The sequence below is a fragment of the Microcaecilia unicolor genome, chromosome 5, assembly GCF_901765095.1.
Source record: "Microcaecilia unicolor chromosome 5, aMicUni1.1, whole genome shotgun sequence".
Lineage (NCBI taxonomy): Eukaryota > Metazoa > Chordata > Amphibia > Gymnophiona > Siphonopidae > Microcaecilia > Microcaecilia unicolor.
The window spans coordinates 363,283,184-363,305,268 of NC_044035.1; the positions used below are offsets into that span (position 1 = coordinate 363,283,184).

Consider the following 22,085-nt stretch of genomic DNA (forward strand, 5'->3'; position numbering starts at 1 on the left):
TTTAGTTTAAGCGATAAGGCATTCCATAACTGCGTGCTCAGGTAAGAGAAGCTTGACGCATGCGTTAGTCTGTATTTTAGACCTTTGCAGCTGGGGAAGTGAAGATTAAGGAATGTGCAGGATGATCTTTTAGCGTTCCTGGGTGGCAAGTCTACCAGGTCTAACATGTAGGCTTGGGCATCTCCGTGGATGATTTTATGAACTAGTGAGCATATCTTGAACGCTATACTTATCCTTCATCAGAATAGTACCCAACATTTGAATAGCTGACATTTTTACATTAAACTCATGTTCATTGACTTTCAGTACTAAAGAGTTTTGTTGTGAACTAATGCCTTCATCGTTTCCAGTATCACTTGTCATATGGATTCAAAGTTGAATTGATCAGCACAATGTGGAGAGAATTGAATCTGAGTAAAAATTGAAGGAAACCACCTGAACTTCCAACAGCTCTGCTCATCGATTCCAGTGCTCTTTTCTTTTTAATTTGTTTAAGAGCCACACATCTTTCCCCAGAGCTAATTGCAGGCTCACAGAAACCTGTGAGTCTGCTCTGAACTCCACAACTTGGGCTGGAAGCAACCCAAAGCCTTGCATATGTGCCTGACTAGGACCAGCTGTCACAGGAGATGACGCTGTTACCTGCATCAGTTGGGGTCCTTTTACTGTGTGAGATTCTTGATGCTGAATAAATCCATCCATAGGTCCAAACTTGGGAGGAGTTGGAGTCTCTGAGAAATAGGCTCATGTTCTTTTCCCTTTCGCTTCTCCATTTCAAAGAATAATACACAAGGTAATGCAAGTCCCATTTCTGCACCTTTTCATTAGCAGGTTCAATCTTATTGAGTGCCCTTCTGGAAGAGCCATCAGAAAGCACATGGATTTTGAAGCAGGCGTATAGAATGCTTCTGTGTCCAGCTTTCAGATGCAGTTTAATACAAGGCTTTGTTTGCGTACTTTATATATTTAGATGCTTTTTTCAATAAGAAAAGACACAGAGAAAAAAAACACAAACAACATGAATTGCACAGAGCAGCAGACGAGGCCTGACCATCTGGAAAGGCTGTATTAAAACAAATGTCTTATGATTCCAAGATGGCGCTGTGAATAGACGCACCTGTGTTTGCTCCTGGAGGCTGCTGTGTTTGTGAGTTTCTCTCGGTGCCTCTGTAGCCTCGTTAACCATGGGGAAGCGGAGGGGGAAGGTAAAGGAATTTCCCTCGGTTCCTGTGACCTCCTCGACGTTGAAACAAACAACCCTGCAATTTCCCAGGCAGCAACCGGGTCCTCAGGGAACTTCGACCCCCACTGCAGCTCTCGGCCCTTCGGAGTCGATTGAGAGTGGAAACGGGGCTTCCTTGAGCCCTGTGGAGCGAATTGCACCTCCCCAGCCTGGAAGAGAGTTGCTGGCTGTTCAAACAGAGACAGACGCCGAAGTGGCTCGGCTGGTCCTGTCTGAGGGTGTGACTGCAGCAAAGGAGTTAGATTCTCAACTTCGGGGAAACATTATTACAACAGGCTTCAAAGGTATTGCCTCAAGCTATTGTTTCCAAGTTAGCTCGGGCTGATAGTCTATCTCAATCTCCTCCTGTGGCTAGTGGAGTGATTAGACCAGCAATTGTGAAATTAGGTTTCTTAATTTTCCCAAATCGCCGTTAATTTCTCTTTTGGAGATGGTCAAAAAATATTTGGTGGACATCCTGGGAATGGACAAGGACTCACTCCCTCCCATTACACGGGCTTATTACATCGGGAGTACTGGAGTGGTGGTGGGAAACCCCCCCGTAATAGGGGAGGGAATGAATCTTACCTCATTCCTAGAAAGCTCATTAGAAATAGTTACTCAGAGGTTAACTCTGCTTGCCACTTTTGCGTTGGAGCCTGATAGGAATGCCGTACTACGGCTTTCGTTGAGACACTTAGAAAATCTGTTTTTGGGCTCAAAGGTCCGTATCTTTCCAGATCTCTCACGGCCTACACAGATGAGACGAAGGGCCTTTTTGGAACTTCGCCCCAGGGTGGTGGCATTGGGAGCAAATTTTGTTTTGCAATTTCCTTGTTTTTGTAATGTGATGCTTGAGGGTAAACATTTTCAGTTTGTAGATCCAAAACAGTTGAAAGAGTTTATTGATGCAAGAGTTGATGTGAATATAGTAAACCTTCCCTAATTTAGCAGGCTGGGGTCTGAACCAGAGGAAGCATCTATTGATTATTAATTTTTGTATTTTTTTTTCTTTTTTTAATTTCCTTAATCATAATGCCGATTGCATATTCACTTTAAGTGGTGATATATTGGAAAATTTAAATAATTAAATAATAATAAACAAATGTCTTATTTTTATTTCTGTTTTTAATTCTTAGCTTTTAATGTTTTATTTGTGTTTATCTTCTTATGTATGTGCAGTTGTACATAATGAATGCTATATATAGTTTTTAAATAAAAATAAATACTTGGGTGAAACTACCTCTCCTTTTTCTCTCAAATCAGACTTAGGCCTTATCAATCTGATGCTATTAGCAGAATATCAAATAAGAAGACATCAGGATCAAAGTTCACTACTGTTTTGTATTGTGATTCAGAAAGTTGTATGTACAATAATAGGCAAATGGGGGGAGGGGCTTGAGGACGAAAACTGACATTTAATTTATTTATTTACACTTGATACACTGCAAAATAACCATATCCTGTGCTTGTGAATGGAACTTTGTCCTTTAGTAGCTTTTGGCTGTTTCATAAATCTAGCAGTTTAAGATTGGTAGATTACATAATACCCAGATTTATAGAATTGTTCACCCACAAGTCATATCTTTGTAACCCTTTCAGCAAATGTCAACTTGTGTGGTAAGGCATTAATATAGGCTTAAAATTCCCAATATAATTAGTTGTCATCCCAAATTTCATATTAAATCTTTGTGGCCTGGAAGGATCATTCAAATAAATAACGTTGTCTGCATTTCGTACTGCAATTGTGAGTGGCTCCATTTCCAGAAAAAATAACAGTCAGTTTTAAATGTTACAGGTTGCAACCAACACAGAAACCAGTAAAAATGTAGGAAATGCTATTCTCTATGAAACCGTTCTGACTATTATGGACATCAAGTCTGAGAGCGGTCTGCGGGTGAGTGGATATGTAACATTGCTAAAATCAGAAAAACACCCTGATCATAATATTGTCTTCCATCCTGCCCCACACATTGTACCTAGGTGTTTCTATGTGCATGTTGGCTCACTCTAGATTTTTAAAATTGAGCTATTGATTTTATAGTAAATACAAGATTATTATACCTGTCTATGGGCTGTACAGTACGTCTAAGCTACAGGTAGCTAGAGAATGTGTTCAGACTGTATATAGACTTTCAGCCGTTCTTATGTGTGTTTAAAATTGATTCACATTAGCAGGTCCACAGATTACTACACACAGACTGAATCTGGTCTGTGTCTGCTTAAGGCAGGACCATAATATCATTCTAAATTCAGAAAAATCAGGCCATCAGCAAGTGAGGTGATAAAACTGTTTTATTTCCTGACTACAATGACAGTTCCACATATGGAATTGTGTTAATATCAATGTGGAGCGTTGCATTGTATTTTTATGTCTTTGGAATTACATTGACAATATGCTACATATGAGGGAGCTGTGCATGAGAAACATTTGACATTTTTCTGCTCACATAATTTTGAACTAGATATTACAGTTCCAGACCAGTATCTGTTAGCACTGAATGAGTGGAGTGCAGTAAATCACCCATGATTAGAGAGCTATCTTCCCTGCTGTGAGGAATGATCCTCTCTAGGAGTTTTCTTGAAAAAGATCATGTTCCTCTGGCTCTGTTGTCCTTTCAAAAAAAAAAAAAAAAAAGTTTTAACTTGTTTGTTTCCTCCTCTTCCTCCTGGACGTCTAGCTCAGTGTAACCAAGTCTGGGATCTGGTCACATGAGTCTTCATTTGCAAGTCCTCTGTCTTATATCCTCCCATACTGGTCCAGAATAAGTTCTATCAAGCCTAATATCCTCTTTCTCACCTCCCCTAAAACATACGTAGTCTGATTATTGTAGAAATAGGCTCTGGAGCCCTACAGTCAATGGGCTTTGAATCTGGCCACTAGATGTCTCTTCTCTTCTTGGTACTGTCCCTTCCTAATCTGTTTCTCCATCTGAAACCACTGTACACTGCAGGAACACATTGTCCACCCTCTGTATTCATCATCTCACCATCTCTTTTTTTTTTCCTCTTCCTTCTTCTCAGCTCTCAACCTTCAACATTTCCTTCCTTCCACTCATCCCTCTCCGTTCTATCTGAGTACATCTCGCCTTCGTTGCTGTCGTCATACCTCTCCTACTCTTCTCCGTATTCTCTTGCTCCTTCTCCTGCTCTCCGCTGGGGACATTAATTCCAATCCTGGTCCTCCACATCAGCTCGTATCCTATTTGTCCAGGTCGCACCGTGATATCTCCAATCTAATTTCTTTTCCTTTCCTCCCCCCTTCTTCTCTGCCTTTCTCTTGTGCTCTGTGGAATGCTCGCTCTGTAACAAACTTTCCTACATCCATGACCTCTTTATCTCTCATACTGTCCATCTGCTTGCCCTAACTGAAACTTGGCTTTACCCTGAAGACTCTGCTTCAGTCACGGCCCTATGCCATGGAGGTTATCTTTTCTCCCATATTCCTTGCCCGGTTGGCCGCGGAGATGGTGCCATGCTACTACTTTCACCCTCTTGTAGATTTCAACCTCTTCTTCCACCTCAGTCTCACTGCTTTTCTTCTTTCGAAGTCCACTCCATCCGTCTATTTGCTCCTCTGCCTCTCCGAGTAGCAGTCATTTATCGACCCCCTGATAAGTACCTTTCTTCCTTTCTCACTGACTTTGATGCCTGCCTTTCCTTCTTTCTTCAACCTTCATCTCCTTCCCTCATTCTTGGGGATTTTAACTTTCATGCTAATGATCCCTCTGACTCTTATGCTTCTCAGTTTCTTGCTTTAACATCCTCTTTCAATCTTCAACTGTGCTCCACTGCCCCTACTCACCAGAATGGCCACTGTCTTGATCTTATCCTCTTCTCAAACTGCTCACTCTCCAGTTTCTGTGCCTCAACTCTTCCCCTCTCTGGCCATCATCTGATAACTTTCACATTTAAACACCCTCCTCCCCAGTCCCGTCTAATCTTAACCAACACATTTAGGAATCTTCAGGCTATTGACCCTTCTATTCTGTCCTCCAGTGGTTCAAATCTCTTCTCTACCACAATATTATCCAAGTCTGTCAAAGAGGCTGTCTTTTCCTATAATACTATTCTCTCCTCTGCTCTGGATACTCTCACTCCTCCCATTTCCCGTTCTGTAAAACTTACCAAACCCCAGCCTTGGCTGACCTCTAGAATCCACTACCTATGTTCCTGTGCCCGCTCTGCCGAACACCTTTGGCTGAAATCCCGTGCCCATGCTGACTTCATACATTTCAAATTCTTGCTGACCTCCTTCCAGTCTGCTCTTTTACTTGCCAAACAGGACTATTACATCCAGTTGACAAATTCTCTTGGCTCAAACCCTCGATTTCTCTCTGCCACACTGAACTCTCTCCTCAAAGTGCCTTCACCTCCAACTCCCCTTTCACTTTCTCTCCAGACTCTGGCTGAGTACTTTCATGATAAGGATCACAAGATTAAACTTGAATTCTCAACCAGGTCACCTCCACCTCTCCTTCCCTTAGCCCATTCTCTGAACCCTCCAACCCCTGCCTCCTTTTCTTCCTTTTCTGAAATCACTGAAGAGGAAACTACACATCTTCTTTCCTCCTCAAAACTAACTACCTGCTCCTCTGATCCTATTCCCACCCATCTACTTAACACTATCTCTCCTACTGTCATCCCTTTTATCTGTCATATCCTCAATCTTTCACTGTCCACTGCGACTGTTCCTGATGCCTTCAAACATGCCGTAGTCACACCACTGCTTAAAAACCTTCATTGGACCCTACCTGTCCTTCCAACTATCGCCCCATCTCCCTCCTCCCTTTCCTATCCAAGATACTTGAACGTGCTGTTCACCGTCGTTGCCTTGACTTTCTTTCATCTCAAGCTATTCTTGATGCACTTGAATCTGGCTTTCGCCCCTTCATTCAACTGAAAAAGCGCTTGCTAAAGTCTCCAATGACCTGTTCCTGGCCAGATCCAAAGGGCTCTATTCTATCCTCATCCTTCTCGATCTATCTGCTGCTTTTGCCTACTCCTTGATACGCTGTCCTCACTTGGATTTCAGGGCTCTATTCTTTCCTGGTTTTCTTCTTATCTCTCCCAGTATACTTTTAGTGTATACTCTGGTGGATCCTCCTCTACTTCTATCCCACTGTCAGTTGGTGTACCTCAGGGATCTGTCCTGGGACCTCTTCTTTTCTCCATCTATACTTCTTCCCTTGGTACTCTGATCGCATCCCATGGTTTTCAGTATCATCTTTATGCTGACGACTCCCAGATCTACCTCTCCACACCAGAAATCTCAGCAGGAATCCAGGCCGAAGTATCAGCCTGTCTGTCTTACATTGCTGCTTGGATGTCTCAGCACCATCTGAAACTAAACATGACCAAGACTGAGCTTCTTATCTTTGAACCTAAACCAACCTTTCCTCTTTCCCCATTCTCTATTTTTGTGGATAACACTCTCATCCTTCCTGTCTCATCAGCTCGTAACCTTGGGGTCATCTTCGACTCCTCCCTCTCCTTCTCTGCACATATTCAGCAGACTGCTAAAACCTGTCGTTTCTTTTTCTATAATATCACCAAAATTCGCCCTTTCCTTTCTGAGCACACTACCAGAACCCTCGTCCACACTCTTATCACCTCTCGCTTAGACTATTGCAACTTGCTTCTCACAGGTTTCCCTCTTAGCCATCTCTCTCCTCTTCAATCTGTTCAGAATTCTGCTGCATGACTAATATTCCGCCAATGTCGCTATGCTCATATTAGCCCTCTTCTCAAGTCAGTTCACTGGCTTCCTATCCGTTTCCGCATACAGTTCAAACTCCTCTTATTGACCTATAAGTGCATTCACTCTGCAGCTCCTCAGTACCTCTCCACTCTCATCTCTCCCTACATTCCTCCCCGGGAACTCAGTTCACTGGGTAAATCTCTCTTATCTGCACCCTTCTCCTCCACTGCTAACTCCGTTCTGTTTATCTTGCTGCACCATATGCCTGGAATAGACTTCCTGAGCTGGTACGTCAAGCTCCATCTCTGGCCATCTTCAAATCTAAGCTAAAAGCCCACCTTTTTGATGCTGCTTTTAACTCCTAACCCTTATTCACTTGTTCAGAACCCTTATTTTATAATCTTCACTTTAATATTCCCTTATTTCTTGTTTGTCCTGTTTGTCTGTCCTAATTAGATTGTAAGCTCTGTCAAGCAGGGACTGTCTCTTCATGTTCACGTGTACAGCACTGAGTATGTCTAGTAGCGCTGTAGAAATGATTAGTAGTAGTATATCATTCGTAATCAATGAGAATGCCTCCTTTATTCTCCTCCTGCTCCTTCCCAGGAGCTGTGAATACCTCTTCTGTAGCATCCCCAGCTTATCCAGGAAGTAAAATTCATGATTTGGGAATTAAATGGGGGATTTTTTGCATAGCGCCACTGTGCCCCTGCCTTATCTCTTTATAACAACAACAAAAAAAAAAGAATGTTTTGCCTCGACAGAAGCAGAGACTGTCTCTGAAGTTAATATCGGCAGCATGGTTATGCATCTTTATTGGTGCTTACTGCCTTTAGCCTAGTAATGACTGGTGTGCTTTTTGGATATGATTGTTTAAAATTCTTATCTCTCTCTACACTCCTCCCCGGGATCCTTGGGTAAATCTCTCTTATCTGTACCCTTCTTTTCCACTGCCAACTCCAGACTCCTTTCCTTTTATCTTGCTGGAATAAACTTCCTGAATCAGTACATGAAGCTCCATCTTTGGCCATCTTCAAATCTAGGCTAAAAGCCCACCTTTTTGATGCTGCTTTTAACGCCTAACCCCTGTTGACTTGTACAGACCCTTGTATGTTTTATCTTTCCCACCTTAGTAATTCCCTTATCCCTTATTTGTCCTGTTTGTCTATCCTGATTACACTAGCCGTTAAGCCCGTAAAAATGGGCGAGTATTGCAGCCCTCCTCTCTCCCCTGGCCTTACCCCGTCCACCGATCCTCCCCCCCCCCCATATCCAGGGACCCTCCTCTTTCCCTTGGCCTACCCCCCTCTCCCCATGTCCAGCAACCCTCCTCTGTGCCCTGCTCTCACCCCAAGTCCAGCAACAATGGCCTCTCCACCCTGCCCTCCCCCCATGTCCAGCTACCCTCATCGCCGCCACTCCCTCCCCCCTCCGTGCTGGGCCCCCTGCACTGACCTGACAGCGCCTCTCACCTCCGTGTGAAAGCGCTACAGGCAGCAGCAGATCGCTCTGCTGCTGCCTGCAGCGCTTCCACACGGAGGTGAGAGGCGCTATCAGGTCAGTGCAGGGGGCCCAATACGGATGGGGGCGGGAGCGGCGGCGGGGAATGGGGGGTAGGGTGGAGGCTGTTTCGCACGATGTTCCTTTCCAGGTGGCAGCGTCAGCGTCCAACAATTCGACTCCGTTTCCCTCTCTGTTCCGCCCTCTGACGTCATGACGTCTTGATGTGAGGGCGGGACAGAGAGGGAAGTCTGTACTGCGCATTTGCAAGTGAGTACGGTCACTTGCCATTTATATGTTTGATTGTAAGCTCTCTTGAGCACTGACTGTTTGTTCATGTTCAAGTGTACTGCGCTGCATATGTCCAGCAGTGTTATAGAAAAAATAAGTAGTAGTTGTAGTAAATTCAGAATACATCATGATAGTTATATGTTTGACATGCTGTTATTTATTTTCCATGTTTATAACCCACTTTAAACCAAGGCGGGGGTACATGTAAACATACTAATCAATTGCACATTTAATACTTTTTTTGAGGTAGCTTTTAACTCCTAACTCCTATTCATTTGTGTAGTACCCATGTCTGTTTTATAATTTCCACCTTAAGTAATTCCCTTATCTCTTATTTGTCCTGTTTGTCCAAATTAGATTGTAAGCTCTGTCGAGTAGGGACTGTCTCTTGCATGTTCAATGTACAGCGCTGCATATGTCTAGTAGCGCTACAGAAATAAGTAGTAGTAGTAAAAACAATTTAAGCTTTTAGGAGAACTCATCAATAACGGGTCCAAGGTCATTCTTCTAAAAATGCCATCATAAAACAGTGAGTCTTAAAATATTAAACTGTTGCTTATTTGAGCAAAGTCTCAAATGTCCTGTGAGTTTGTTCCACATACTCACCAGCAACTGAAAAAGCTTGAGTACAATTCTCAGCAAATTGAAATGCGGAACATGCAGGGATACATGACAATGAACTATATACCATCTGTAAAGATCCCTCCAACTCCTGCCCTTCTCAGGCAACCTGCAATAGAGCCACTAAATTTCAACGCAGGACTGGAGAAATGCCACCGGAACAGTGCCCCAAAACAACTCCCTAATGCTCAAGGTCCATAAAGCCCAGCATCCTGTTTCCAACAGTGGCCAATCCAGGTCACAAGTACCTGGCAAGATCCCAAAACCTGCATGATACCCTACCCGGGGACATAGCTAGGGTGGAGAATGGCAGTCATAAAGTATACACATAGTGTATGAAATGCACATGTGCATGCATATATAAGCCGGATTCATATTACACGTAGCTGCAATTTCTACAAGTTTTATGAGACTATAGTTTAAAGAGACATAGGCCACCTATGTAACTCTATAAAAGCCCCAGGATAAGCCCCTGCTTGTACTTCCTACCTAGGTGACCTGTTTTATAAAATCACCTTCATAATCAGTAGATGATAGACAGTGGCATAGCAGAAACCACATGCAACCCAGCTGCATTTACAGCTTTTATGACATTCTGTAGCAACAAACTCCAGCGCTTAATTATCCATTGAGTGAAAAAATATTTTGCCTGATTTGTTTTAAGTGGACTAATGCATTTCATGCCCCCTAGTCTTGGGACATGAATTGGTTGTTTCAATAGGTACAAACTAAGCTCATCACCACAATTGGAATTCATTTTAGCTCTACTAGACATGTCTCAAGCAAAACAGCCTTTCTACTGCAGCATAATCACCAATTTAGCGTTCATAATGTTAGAAATCCAAGACTTAGCAGACAGCATGGATCATATTGAGAATGTTAGGGGCCGCATGCCCTCGACAGTGCATGTAATGCACCTGACAGGTCCCAAATGAGACAAGCACGGACTTGGGCCACTCAAGGCTGCAAGACATCATATTTGTCACAAAGCCCCTTTGGGACTCTGTCCTGTTGAATAGTGCAATTCAGTCTGGCAAAAGGCACATTCCCTTCCAAATTCTGTTCTATCAAAAGATGCATCCAAACTGCACTGGGGAGCACTTATGATTGGTTCCGCACTCAGGATGCATGGTCCCACTAAGTAAATTTCCTGGAAGAGAGCTATAACTTGATCCTGATCCATCCTCACCATATTCAGGTCTCTGACCATAAAAAAAAGTGTATCTTTCACTGGCCCTGCTTCCAAGCCCATCCTGATCTGTCTTGCCGTATATGGGACACAGACCGTAGAAGTCCATTTGGCATTGGCCTCACTTTTCAACTGCTGGAGTTTCTGTTGAAGTCTATTCCAGCCCATTAACAAGATTATAATCAAGTGACAATGTATTATATTATTAAGCAGGGAGGAACAGGATCCTACCTCCTGTGTGGGAAACATCAGGATGTAGATCTTGGTCATGTAATATGAAATTGGCTAGTTGTTACCAAAAATACATTGGTGTCTGCCTGTTACAGCACCTAAATTGTCCATTATTCTGTTGAAGCCATCCTGTAGCTAGAGAATCCCATGCTGTGAGGATCCTATACCCTGCTTGTCATCAGAAACCCAAGTTATTTACCTGAAGCAGGGTACCTGCCCTCCTCCCCAAGGAGTTGTGTTCTACTAAGCCAAAAAATTTAGATAGAGGTGATGTGCATGTATGATGCAGCAGCAACTGAAAAGATTTCTGTTTTCTTTCTTTTAAAAGCCTGTTCTCAATCCACAGTAGAACATTGCCTTGGGAGGCTCTCATTAGAGACTTTGGGGCTCATTTTCAAAGCACTTAGTTTTACAAAGTTCCATAGGATACTATTACTGGGTAACTTTTTAAGTCTTAAGTGCTTTGAAAATATGCCTCTTTGTCATCATAATGACACAGAGATATTACCTAGTACAGTTCCAAATTTTTGTTTGTTTTTACCCTGAGGTAAAAGTGGAAAAACTCAGTTTTTCTAAATGAAAGAGCTGAGAAAATTAACTTCTTTTTCCTAATCTAGATAATGATGGATACAGGAAGACTAGTTCTTATTTAAGATGTTACCATATATAATATATTTTAACTGTAGTGTTGATAGTTCATATTGTCATCTTCACTCCCTAATTTCAAGTGACAAAATCTCAGGCAACAAAACTCGCAACATCTGTGATAGCAGAGCCCTGGATATATTTCTGATAAATTTTTTTATTTATTTATAAATTTTTCAATTAAATACAAAGATATTATAATCTTTGAAAAAATACACCAATATCCAAAAGAAAATACATTCTAAGAAAAGTGACAACCGTAAATTAAATTATTGGTTAGTTAGTCGACAAGTAAGAGAGGGATCTGTGATTATGTCCAAAGGAAGTTGGATATAGAAAATAATACAAAAGAAAAATACAGGTAGTTACCCCTTTTACTCTTGATCAGCTAAACATTTGGTTCTCCTCTCTTGCTACCCTGTAAATTCAAGAAGCTGCGCAATTGGAGAGGTTTAAAGAACACATATTTTTTGTCTTTACAGAATAGAATACATTTGCATGGAAATCGCAACTGGAAATGAGCATTTAGTGAAAGAGTCTCTTGTTTCATCTCCAAGAATTTTTTCCTCCTTTGTTGAGTCCATTTAGAAATATCAGGAAAAATTGTCACTGTCCCTCCTAGAAATTCAGGTTGGGTTTTTTGAAAATAAAGTTTTAATAAGGCTTCTTTATCTTGTAGGAACACAAAAGAGACCAAAAGTGTAGCTCTAGTTTTAATTTCCTCTTTAGATTGTTCCAGAACCGTAGAAATATCTAATATATCTACAGATGTTTCCTGTTGTTCTTGATCTACCTGTTGCTCTCAAGTATTCTGCATCTTCCACCTCCTGCAGGCCATCAACATTTCTCACAGCCTACCTGCTCTCCTGAACAGGAGCACACTTCTGCAGAATCCTGGGTCACTGCCCTCTTGTGCATTGCAAAATTTATTGGTCAGTAGTTGTTACAAATGACACCACAGTAAAATCTGCTGCAGTTGGTTTTGTGGCATCTGGTGAACTACAAGCACCTGTTGCAATTCTGCAGACTGCTAGTAATGCCAGGAAAGCTAACATTTGTCTCTAGGAAGCAACCAGCACTTAGGGAGCCAAAGCTACTCTCAACTAACCCCCTAACTCTGTCTCCACAGGTCTTAGCCATTAACATCCTGGGGCGCTTCTTATTAAATAATGACAAAAATATTAGGTAAGTAAAAGTGAGATGGACAAAAAGGAGGGTTTTTTTTTTTTTTTGATTTGCATGGAATAATTCATGAAATGTCTATTTCAACATATGCTTTCCTCAATTTTAAGGGGAAAATTAAAAAAAAAAATAAAAACTGTAAAGTTGACTTTATTTCTTGTTTACTAAATTTTATAAATAGCATTAAGTCTGCAGAAATACGTGTCAAGCTTTTGGTTCTGCTAACTTAATACATTTCTCGACTGAGTTTTGGAAGCTAAGCTACCTTTATCAGGTCAAAACAAAATCAGCAGGTAAAGGCAAAACATGATGTTACCTGATTATATCAACGAGTCACAAATTGTGTTTAATATTCTGCCCTTTCCTATGGTTAGGCACAAGACAGACTACATGAGATTAGAAGTAAACCATAGAGAAGAATAATGCCTACATAACAGTGGTGATGTGAAAGGGGAGGGAGGACAGCATGTGTCGGCAAAGCGCTGAGCGTGCCCCTCTGAAGACTGTTTGAAATGTCGTGTCATTTAATGTCTTTTGCTCTTGGCTAGTTCTGACTTTCCCTTTTAGGGTCATTGATGCAGTTTATGCAGTGTTTGATGGAACATTTTCATATGGTATGGGTCTTGCATTTGATATACCATTTTTCTGTGGTAAAACCAAGGCGGATTACATATTTTGCACATTCTTACACAGTGCATACAGTTTCTCTTCAATTTTGTTGGCCTTTCTTGAGTGAGATGAGCATAGAATAGCTATTTAAATGCAAGTTTTGATATCCTTTTTCTGAGACAACTTTACCTGTGTTTTACTCCTGGGAGAATTCTGTGTGACTGCACAGGGCAGAATTCCCCACCTCCACAGAATGTGCAGAATTCTGTGAAGGCACTGATGCCTGTTCTTTCCTCAGCCTCTCTCCTGTGGAGATTATGCTGTGTGAGAAGGAACAGCTGCACATCAGACCACTTCCTCCTCTGCTGGCCTAGATTGCCCCGATGTTCACATAAACAGCTGAATCTAGTCAGGAAGAGGAAGTAGCGTTAGTATACATCTGGATCTCCCCAGACATGTCATCTTTTTCAGGGGACTGTCAGGGGTCTGGGTGTTTTTTTCCAGCCATCCTGTTTTTCTGGGTTGGTGGGTGGGCTGGCCGTCTTTTGCTGCCCCCCCCCCCCCCCCCCAAAAAAAAAAAACAACCCGAACTTGAACCTACAGTAGCATGCTCTGGTGCTCTAGTGGCCTCTTTGGAGCATAAGTACATAAGTAATGCCACACTGGGAAAAGACCAAGGGTCCATCGAGCCCAGCATCCTGTCCACAACAGCGGCCAATCCAGGCCAAGGGCAACTGGAATCCATGCCAAGGGTAGGAAAGAACCCCAATCTTTCCTGCCTGCTATCACTGCTTCTTGAAAATGGCTGCCGAGAATTCAAACGGCAGCCTCGTGAGACTTTGCGGAAGTCATGTGAGGCCACTGCTTGAAGTCTTGATAGCCATTTTCAAGAAGCAGAGCAGTGAGCAGGTCAGCAGCAACGGGCAGGAAAGAGTAGGATTCTTTCCTGCCCTGAAGAGGCCCCTAGACCGTCAGGTCTGTAAGGTAGGCCCAAGAGGGGTGGGAGAGAATGGGGCAAGCTGCATGTGGGTGGGACGGAGAGAAGGGGGAAAGCTGCTCATGAATGGGAGAGAGAGAAAGAGACAAGCTGCACATGGATGGGAGGGAGAGAAGGGAGCAAGCTGCTCGTGGATGGGAAAGAGAAGGGGATAACCTGCTTGTGGATGGGAGGGAGAGAAGGAGGCAAGCTGTTTGTGGATGGGAGGAGGAGGAGGACAAGCTGCATGAGGATGGGAAGGAGAGAAGGGAGCATTGCTCATGGATGGGAGGGAGGGAAAGGGAAGGGAGACATAAACACCACTGGTAACATCCTTTTCTCAGAGTGAGCTTCATTTACCACTAATCTAATCAAATCTAAAAAATATTTCTATACCGCAAACACTTTGTAAAGTTCTATGTGGTTTACTTAGAAGAGAGACCAGGCATACCTGGGAAAGTACAATTAAAAACATCTAATAACACAATTATGGATAGAAATTCCGTGTGTGAAGGGAAGGTGTATTCTTGTAGGGCTATACTACTGTCTGCCAGGAAAGAACAAATAGATGAAGAAATGTTTATAGTAAGTAGGAAAGTTGGCAAATTGGACAACAGTATAATAATGGGTGATTTCAATTACCAATAATATTTTCACTATCCTACCTATTATGCAACGTGTTTGAGGGACACTCTGGTAAACGACACAAGAAAGTGGAAAAAAAAAGACCTCAGGTCATTCGGCTACTCCTCGTTCTTAAAGGACAAGCCTTTTGTATAATGAGGAGGCCTTATCAGTCATAGGTCTTCAAAAAAAAACTCCACTAACTAAATTTCTCATAAATTTAACCACAAGTCCCAACAAGCAGATGCATAGGAGACACAATTTTCATATATATTAAAGCTTGGCAAGAGTACTTATCTCAATGTATGAATTCTTGAAAAGTCCAGCCTTATCCAATATGCTCTTGACATTCAAAAGGTCCCGACAGGGAAGCCCTGTTTCGCTAAATAATATAGCTGCTTCAGGGGAATCTTTCAAAATAACCGCAATCCCAATCCCAAGCCTGTAAAATATCTCCGTTTCCAATCTCACTGGAACAGAAAATGGCGTCCGCAAAGAAAGCAAATAGAATGTTAGGTATTATTAGGAAAGGAATGGAAAACAAAAGGGAAGGGAGACATACACACCACTGGTAACATCCTTTTCTCAGAGTGAGCTTCATTTACCACTAATCTAATCAAATCTAAAAAATAATACCTAACATTCTATTTGCTTTCTTTGCCGCAGCAGCACACTGAGCAGAAGGTTTCAATGTATCGTCAATGACAACACCTAGATCCCTTTCTTAGTCTGTGACTCCTAACGTGGAACCTTGCATGATGTAACTATAATTCGAGTTCCTCTTTCCCACATGCATCACTTTGCACTTCCTCACATTAAAAGTCATCTGCCATTTAGACTCCCAGTCTCGTAAGATCCTCTTGTAATTTTTCACAATCCTCTAGCGATTTAACGACTTTGAATACTTTGTGTCATCAGCAAATTTAATTACCTCACTAGTTACTCCCATCTCTAGGTCATTTATAAATATGTTAAAAAGCAGCAGTCCCAGTACAGACCCCTGGGGAACCCCACTAACTGAATACCAAGTTATACAAAACTCTAGAAAAACAATCTTCAAAGAGAGTGCTTCTAAATGGAGAAAAAGCCCTCAGAAACCTAAGGCAAAAAGCCAAAGGTTTTGAGCAAAGTTACTCACAATACTATTAACATATGCTGGGTTTCTATCATCGGGCGTAAAAAACTCCATAAAACAGCTGAGCTTCTTTCTTAGCTCTTCAGCTGAACAGATATCTCTTGCTCTTGACTATTATTATTGTCAAAAATACAGATTTCAGCTCACAGCATCAAAAAAATAAAGGCACTTAGCTTAATAGCGTTAGTCAAGCACTCCTGTCTTAATGTTCAACGGGGGCCACCATTTCACCCCGCAACAAGGCTTCATCAGGAACTGAACACTACGAAATGATGCTGGAAATTTCTAAACGGAGCACCAGAACATTGAACCCCACTAACTACCCTTCTCCATTGAGAATAATGACCATTTAACCCTACTCTCTGTTTTCTGTCATTTAACCAGTTTTTAATCCACAATAGAACACTACCTCCCATTCCATGACTTTCCAATTTCCTCTGGAGGCTTTCATGAGGTACTTTGTCAAACGCCTTCTGAAAATCCAGATACACAATATCAACCGGCTCACCTTTATCCACATGTTTGTTCACCCCTTCAAAGAAATGTAGTAGATTGGTGAGGCAAGATTTCCTTTCACTAAATTCATGTTGACTTTGTCTCATTAATCCATGCTTTTGAATATGCTCTGTAATTTTGTTCTTAATAATAGTCTCTACCATTTTGCCCGGCACCGACGTCAGACTCACCGGTCTATGATTTTCCGGATCTCCTCTGGAACCTTTTTTAAAAATCGGCGTTACGTTGGCCACCCCCCCAATCTTCCATTTTAAGGATAAATTACATATTACTAACAATAGCTCCGCAAGCTCATTTTTCTGTTCTATCAGTACTCTGGGATGAATACCATCCGGTCCAGGAGATTTGCTACTCTTCAGTTTGTACAACTGCCCCATTACATCCTCCAGGTTTACAGAGAATTTTCAGCCGGTTCCATTTTCTGAAGGATTTTCTTTTAGCTCTAATAGCTTCCTTCATCTTTAAAGTCTTTAGTGGAATGCAATATTAGAGGTAACGCATCTGCTGGGAAACAGTGATCATAACATGATCAAGTTTGAGCTAATATCGGGAGTGAAGCCACAAAGGAAATCTGCTGTAGCAGCATTTAATTTTCGTAAGGGCGACTATGATAAAAAGAGGAAAATGGTTAGAAAAGAAGCTAAAAGGATTGTCTGCAAAGGCTAGGACTTAAAATCAGGCATGTACATTGTTTCAAAATACCATCTTGAAAGCTCAGACCAGCTGCATTCCACATATTTACAGAGGTGCAAAGAAGAGCAAATGACAGCCAGCATGTTTAAAAGGTGAAGTGAAAGAGGCTATTACAACCAAAAGAATGTCCTTCAAAGAATGGGGAAAGGACCCAAATGAAGAAAATAAGAAGCAACCTAAGCACTGGCAAGTTCGATGCAAAGCACTGATAAAGAAGGCTAAAAGAGAATATGAAGAGAAATTTTGCCGCAGCGACAACGTTTTCATGTACATCAGAAGCAGAAAGCTTGCAAGGGAATTTATGGGAGCTTTAGATCATGAAGGAGTAAAAGGGGACACAGGGAGGACGAGGTCATATCGGAGAAACTGAATGAATTCTTTGCTTCAGTCTTTATGGAAATAGATGTAAAAGATCTACCTATACCAGAAATGGTTTTCAAGGATGATGATGCAGAGGAACTGAAAGAAATTTCAGTAAACATGGAAGACATACAAAGTCAAATCGACAAATTAAAGTAGTAAATCACCTGGACCGGATCACATTCATCCAAGGGTACTGAAAGAACTCAAACATGAAATTGCTGGTCAGTTGTTGCACATTGGAAAGAATAATCCAAATCATAGTTTTTTGATGCTAGGCTCCACCTTGGGGGTCAGCACTCAAGAAAAAGATCTAGGTGTCGTTCTGACAATACACTGAAATCTTCTGCTTAGTGTGGAGCAGCAGCCAAAAAACAAACAGGATGTTAGGAATTATTAGGAAAAGGGATGGTAAATAAGACCAAGAATACCATAATGCCTCTGTATCATTCCGTGGAGTGGCCTCACCTTGAGTATTGCATTCCTTTCTGGTCACCGTATCTCATAAAAGATATAGCAGAATTAGAAAAGATTCAAAGAGGAGCTACCAAAATAATAAGAGGATGGAACTCCTCTCATATGAGGAAAGGCTAAATAGGTTAGGCTTGGAAAAGAGATGGCTAAGGGAAGATATGATTAAGGCGTAATAAATAAATAAAATCCTGACCGATTTAGAACGAGTTGAAGTGAGTCGATTTTTTTTCTCTTTTAGAAAGTACAAAGACTAGGGGACACACAATGAAATTACATGGAAATACTTTTAAAACAATTGAGGAAATATTGTTTAACAAATAGTTAAGTTTTGGAACTCATTGCTGGAGGATTTTATTTTATTTATTTTATTTTTGTTACATTTGTACCCCGCGCTTTCCCACTCATGGCAGGCTCAATGCGGCTTACATGGGGCAATGGAGGGTTAAGTGACTTGCCCAGAGTCACAAGGAGCTGCCTGTGCCTGAAGTGGGAATCGAACTCAGTTCCTCAGTTCCCCAGGACCAAAGTCCACCACCCTAACCACTAGGCCACTCCTCTACAGCGGTTAGTGCAGTGGTTCCCAAACCTGGTCCTGGAGGCACCCTGGCCAGACAGATTTTCATGATATCTATAATGAATATCCATTAGAGAGATTTGCATGCAGTGGAGGCAGCACATGCAATAAATATTCATTGTGGGTATCCTGAAAACCTTACTGGCTGGGGTGCCTCCAGGACCAAGTTTGGGCACCAGTGGTCTCTATTATAAAGCGTGTGGGGACTGATTTATTGAACTCAATATATATTCTCTGGAAGAGAGGGGATATGATAGAGACCTCCGTGGCATTAATGTACAGGAGTTGAGCCTTTTTTAAATGAAGGAAAAGTCTGGTATGAGAGGGCATAGGATGAAGTTACGGAACACATAGACAAACATGGTTTAATGGGTCAGCATGGGTTCAGCCGAGGGAAGTCTTTCCTCACCAATTTGCTTCATTTCTTTTAAGGAGTGAATAAACATGTGGATAAAGGTGAGCCGGTTGATGTAATATGTCTAGATTTTCAGAAAGCTTTTAATAGTTCCTCATGAGAGACTCCTAAGAAAATTAAAGAGTCATGGGATAGGAGGCAAGATTCTGGTGTGGATTAGGAATTGGTCATGGGATAGGAGGCAAGATTCTGGTGTGGATTAGGAATTGGTTATTGGATAGAAAACAGAGGGTAGGATTAAATGGTCATTTCTCTCAATGGAGGAGGGTAAACAGTGGAGTGTCACAGGGATCTGTATTGGGATTGATTCTATTTAACATATTTATAAATGATAAGGAAATCGGAACGAGTGAGGTGATTACATTTGCAGATGATACAAAACTATTCAAGGTTGTTAAAACACGAGTGGACTGAAATATTGCAGGAAGACCTTAGGAAATTGGAAGACTAAGCATCCAACTGGCACATGAAATTTAATGTGGACAAATGCAAGGTGATGCACATTGGAAAGCATAAACCGAATCATAGTTACCTGATGCTAGGGTCCACCTTGGGGGTCAGCACTCAAGAAAAAGATCTAGATGTCATTGTAGATAATATGCTGAAATCTTCTGCTCAGTGTATGGCAGCGGCCGAAAAAGCAAACAGGATGCTTGGAATTATTAGGAAAGGGATGGTGAATAAGATCAAAAACTCTATAATGCCTTTGTATCGCACCATGGTGCAACCGCTCCTCGAGTATTGCGTACAAAGAATTGTGAATTTATATAACACAGATCATCGTGGATGGTTTACCTAACTTCTCACAAGAACTTTATACTTTTATTTTATTTTATTGCATTTGTATCCCACATTTTCCCACCTTTTTGCGGGCTCAGTGTGGCTTACAATATGATATGAATAAAGGAGATACAATTTGTTACAACTTGGTTATGGATTACATTGTGCAGAGTTATGCGAGACAATCGAAGTATCGTTAAGGAATATAACAATGGAACAAAAATATTGAAACATTGGAAGGAGACAACGGGAAGCTTAAAAGGCAATATTAAGACACGAAGACTTATGGTTTACATATTTCTGTGAGTAAAGGTGTGAGTGATGTGAGATTACGGGGGATGAGAGTTCAGAAATGGATGTATGATGCATTAATGAACAGTGAGTGTGGACTTTATGTGTTTTGGCTCTTTCCGTAAATTTTTTCAAAAAGATGGGCTTCAATAATTTGCGGAAGGAGGCTTGCTCGTAGATCGTTCTTAAGTTGCGCGGCAGTGTATTCCAAAACTGCGTGCTCATGTGAGAAAAGGTTGACGCGTGCAGCGTCTTGTATTTCAAGCCCTTGCAATTAAGGAAGTGGAGGTTGAGGAAAGTTCGGGATGATCTTTTAGCGTTTCTGGGTGGTAAGTCTATTAACTCAGACATGTAGGCTGGGGCTTCGCCGTGAATGATTTTGTGGACTAATGTGCATACTTTACAAGTGACGCGTTCCTTGAGTGGAAGCCAGTGTAGTTTCTCTCGTAAGGGTTTTGCACTTTTGCTAAGTACAATATTATATGATAAAGAGATTAAAATGATGTTAGGAAATTAGAATGATTTGTGACCAATTGAGGCTATACTTTAGACAGTAATTCCTTAGCAGCATTGTGGTGAATGTTATATAGGTTGTAGAAGTTTGTGTGTTGAATATATAGAACAAGAAAGTAATATGGTAATCAATAATTTTTGAGAAATATAATGACGGTATATACTCTATTCTTGTGTAGCTAGATATACACAATTTGAAGAGTAGTAAAAAATAAGTTACCCCACAGCATTGTTTAAAAAAGGTTTGGACAGATTCCTGGAGGAATTGTAGCTTCATCGCATGCCCCCTAGTCCTAGTATTTTTGGAAAGCGTAAACGGACGCTTCACATCTACCCGTTCAACTCCACTCATTATTTTATAGACCTCTATCATATCTCCCCTCAGCTGTCTCTTCTCCAAGCTGAAAAGCCCTAGCCTCCTTAGTCTTTCTTCATAGGGAAGTCGTCCCATCCGCGCTATCATTTTAGTCACCATTCGCTGCACCTTTTCCATTTCTACTATATCTTTCTTGAGATGCGGCGACCAGAATTGAACACAGTACTCAAGGTGCGGTCACACCATGGAGCGATACAACGGCATTATAACATCCTCACACCTGTTTTCCATACCTTTCCTAATAATACCCAACATTCTATTCGCTTTCCTAGCTGCAGCATCGCACTGAGCAGATTGTTTCAGTTTATTATCAACGACGACACTCAGATCCCTTTCTTGGTTCGTAACTCCTAACGTGGAACCTTGCAATGACGTAGCTATAATTCGGGTTCTTTTCTCCCACTTGCATCACCTTGCACTTGCTCACATTAAACGTCATCTGCCATTTAGCCGCCCAGTCTCCCAGTCTTGTAAGGTCCTTCTGTAATTTTTCACAATCCTGTTGCAATTTAACGACTTTGAATAATTTTGTGTCTTCAGCAAATTTTATTACCTCGCTAGTTACTCCCATCTCTAAATCATTTATAAATATATTAAAAAGCAGCGGTCCTAGCACAGACCCCTGAGGAACCCCACTAACTACCCTTCTCCATTGTGAATATTGCCCATTTAACCCCACTCTCTGTTTCCTATCCTTCAACCAGTTTTTAATCCACAATAGGACATTTCCTCCTATCCCATGACCCTCCAATTTCCTCTGTAGCCTTTCATGAGGTACCTTGTCAAACACCTTTTGAAAATCCAGATACACAATATCAACCGGCTCCCCTTTGTCCACATGTTTGTTTACTCCTTCAAAGAATTGAAGTAAATTGGTCAGGCAAGATTTCCCCACACAAAAGCCGTGCTGATTTGGTCTCAGTAATCCATGTCCTCGGATGTGCTCTGTAATTTTGTTTTTGATAATAGCCTCTACCATTTTCCCCGGCACCGACGTCAGACTCACCGGTCTATAATTTCCTGGATCTCCCCTGGAACCTTTTTTTAAAATTGGCATTACATTGGCCACCCTCCAATCTTTCAGTACCACGCTCGATTTTAAGGATAAATTGCTTATCACTAACAGTAGATCCGCAAGCTCATTTTTCAGTTCTATCAGTACTCTAG

General features: G+C 41.6%; 1 protein-coding gene across 2 annotated transcripts in view; it reads left to right on the forward strand.

Annotated features, from left to right (window-relative positions):
- AP1G1 (adaptor related protein complex 1 subunit gamma 1) overlaps positions 1 to 22,085 on the forward strand; it is a 319,248-nt gene that overhangs the window by 162,312 nt on the left and 134,851 nt on the right. For both annotated transcript variants that reach the window (XM_030204680.1, XM_030204681.1), the window contains 2 exons: positions 3,021 to 3,119; positions 12,530 to 12,585. In XM_030204680.1, the coding sequence (XP_030060540.1) occupies positions 3,021 to 3,119; positions 12,530 to 12,585 (155 nt within the window). The remainder of the gene's footprint in view (positions 1 to 3,020; positions 3,120 to 12,529; positions 12,586 to 22,085) is intronic.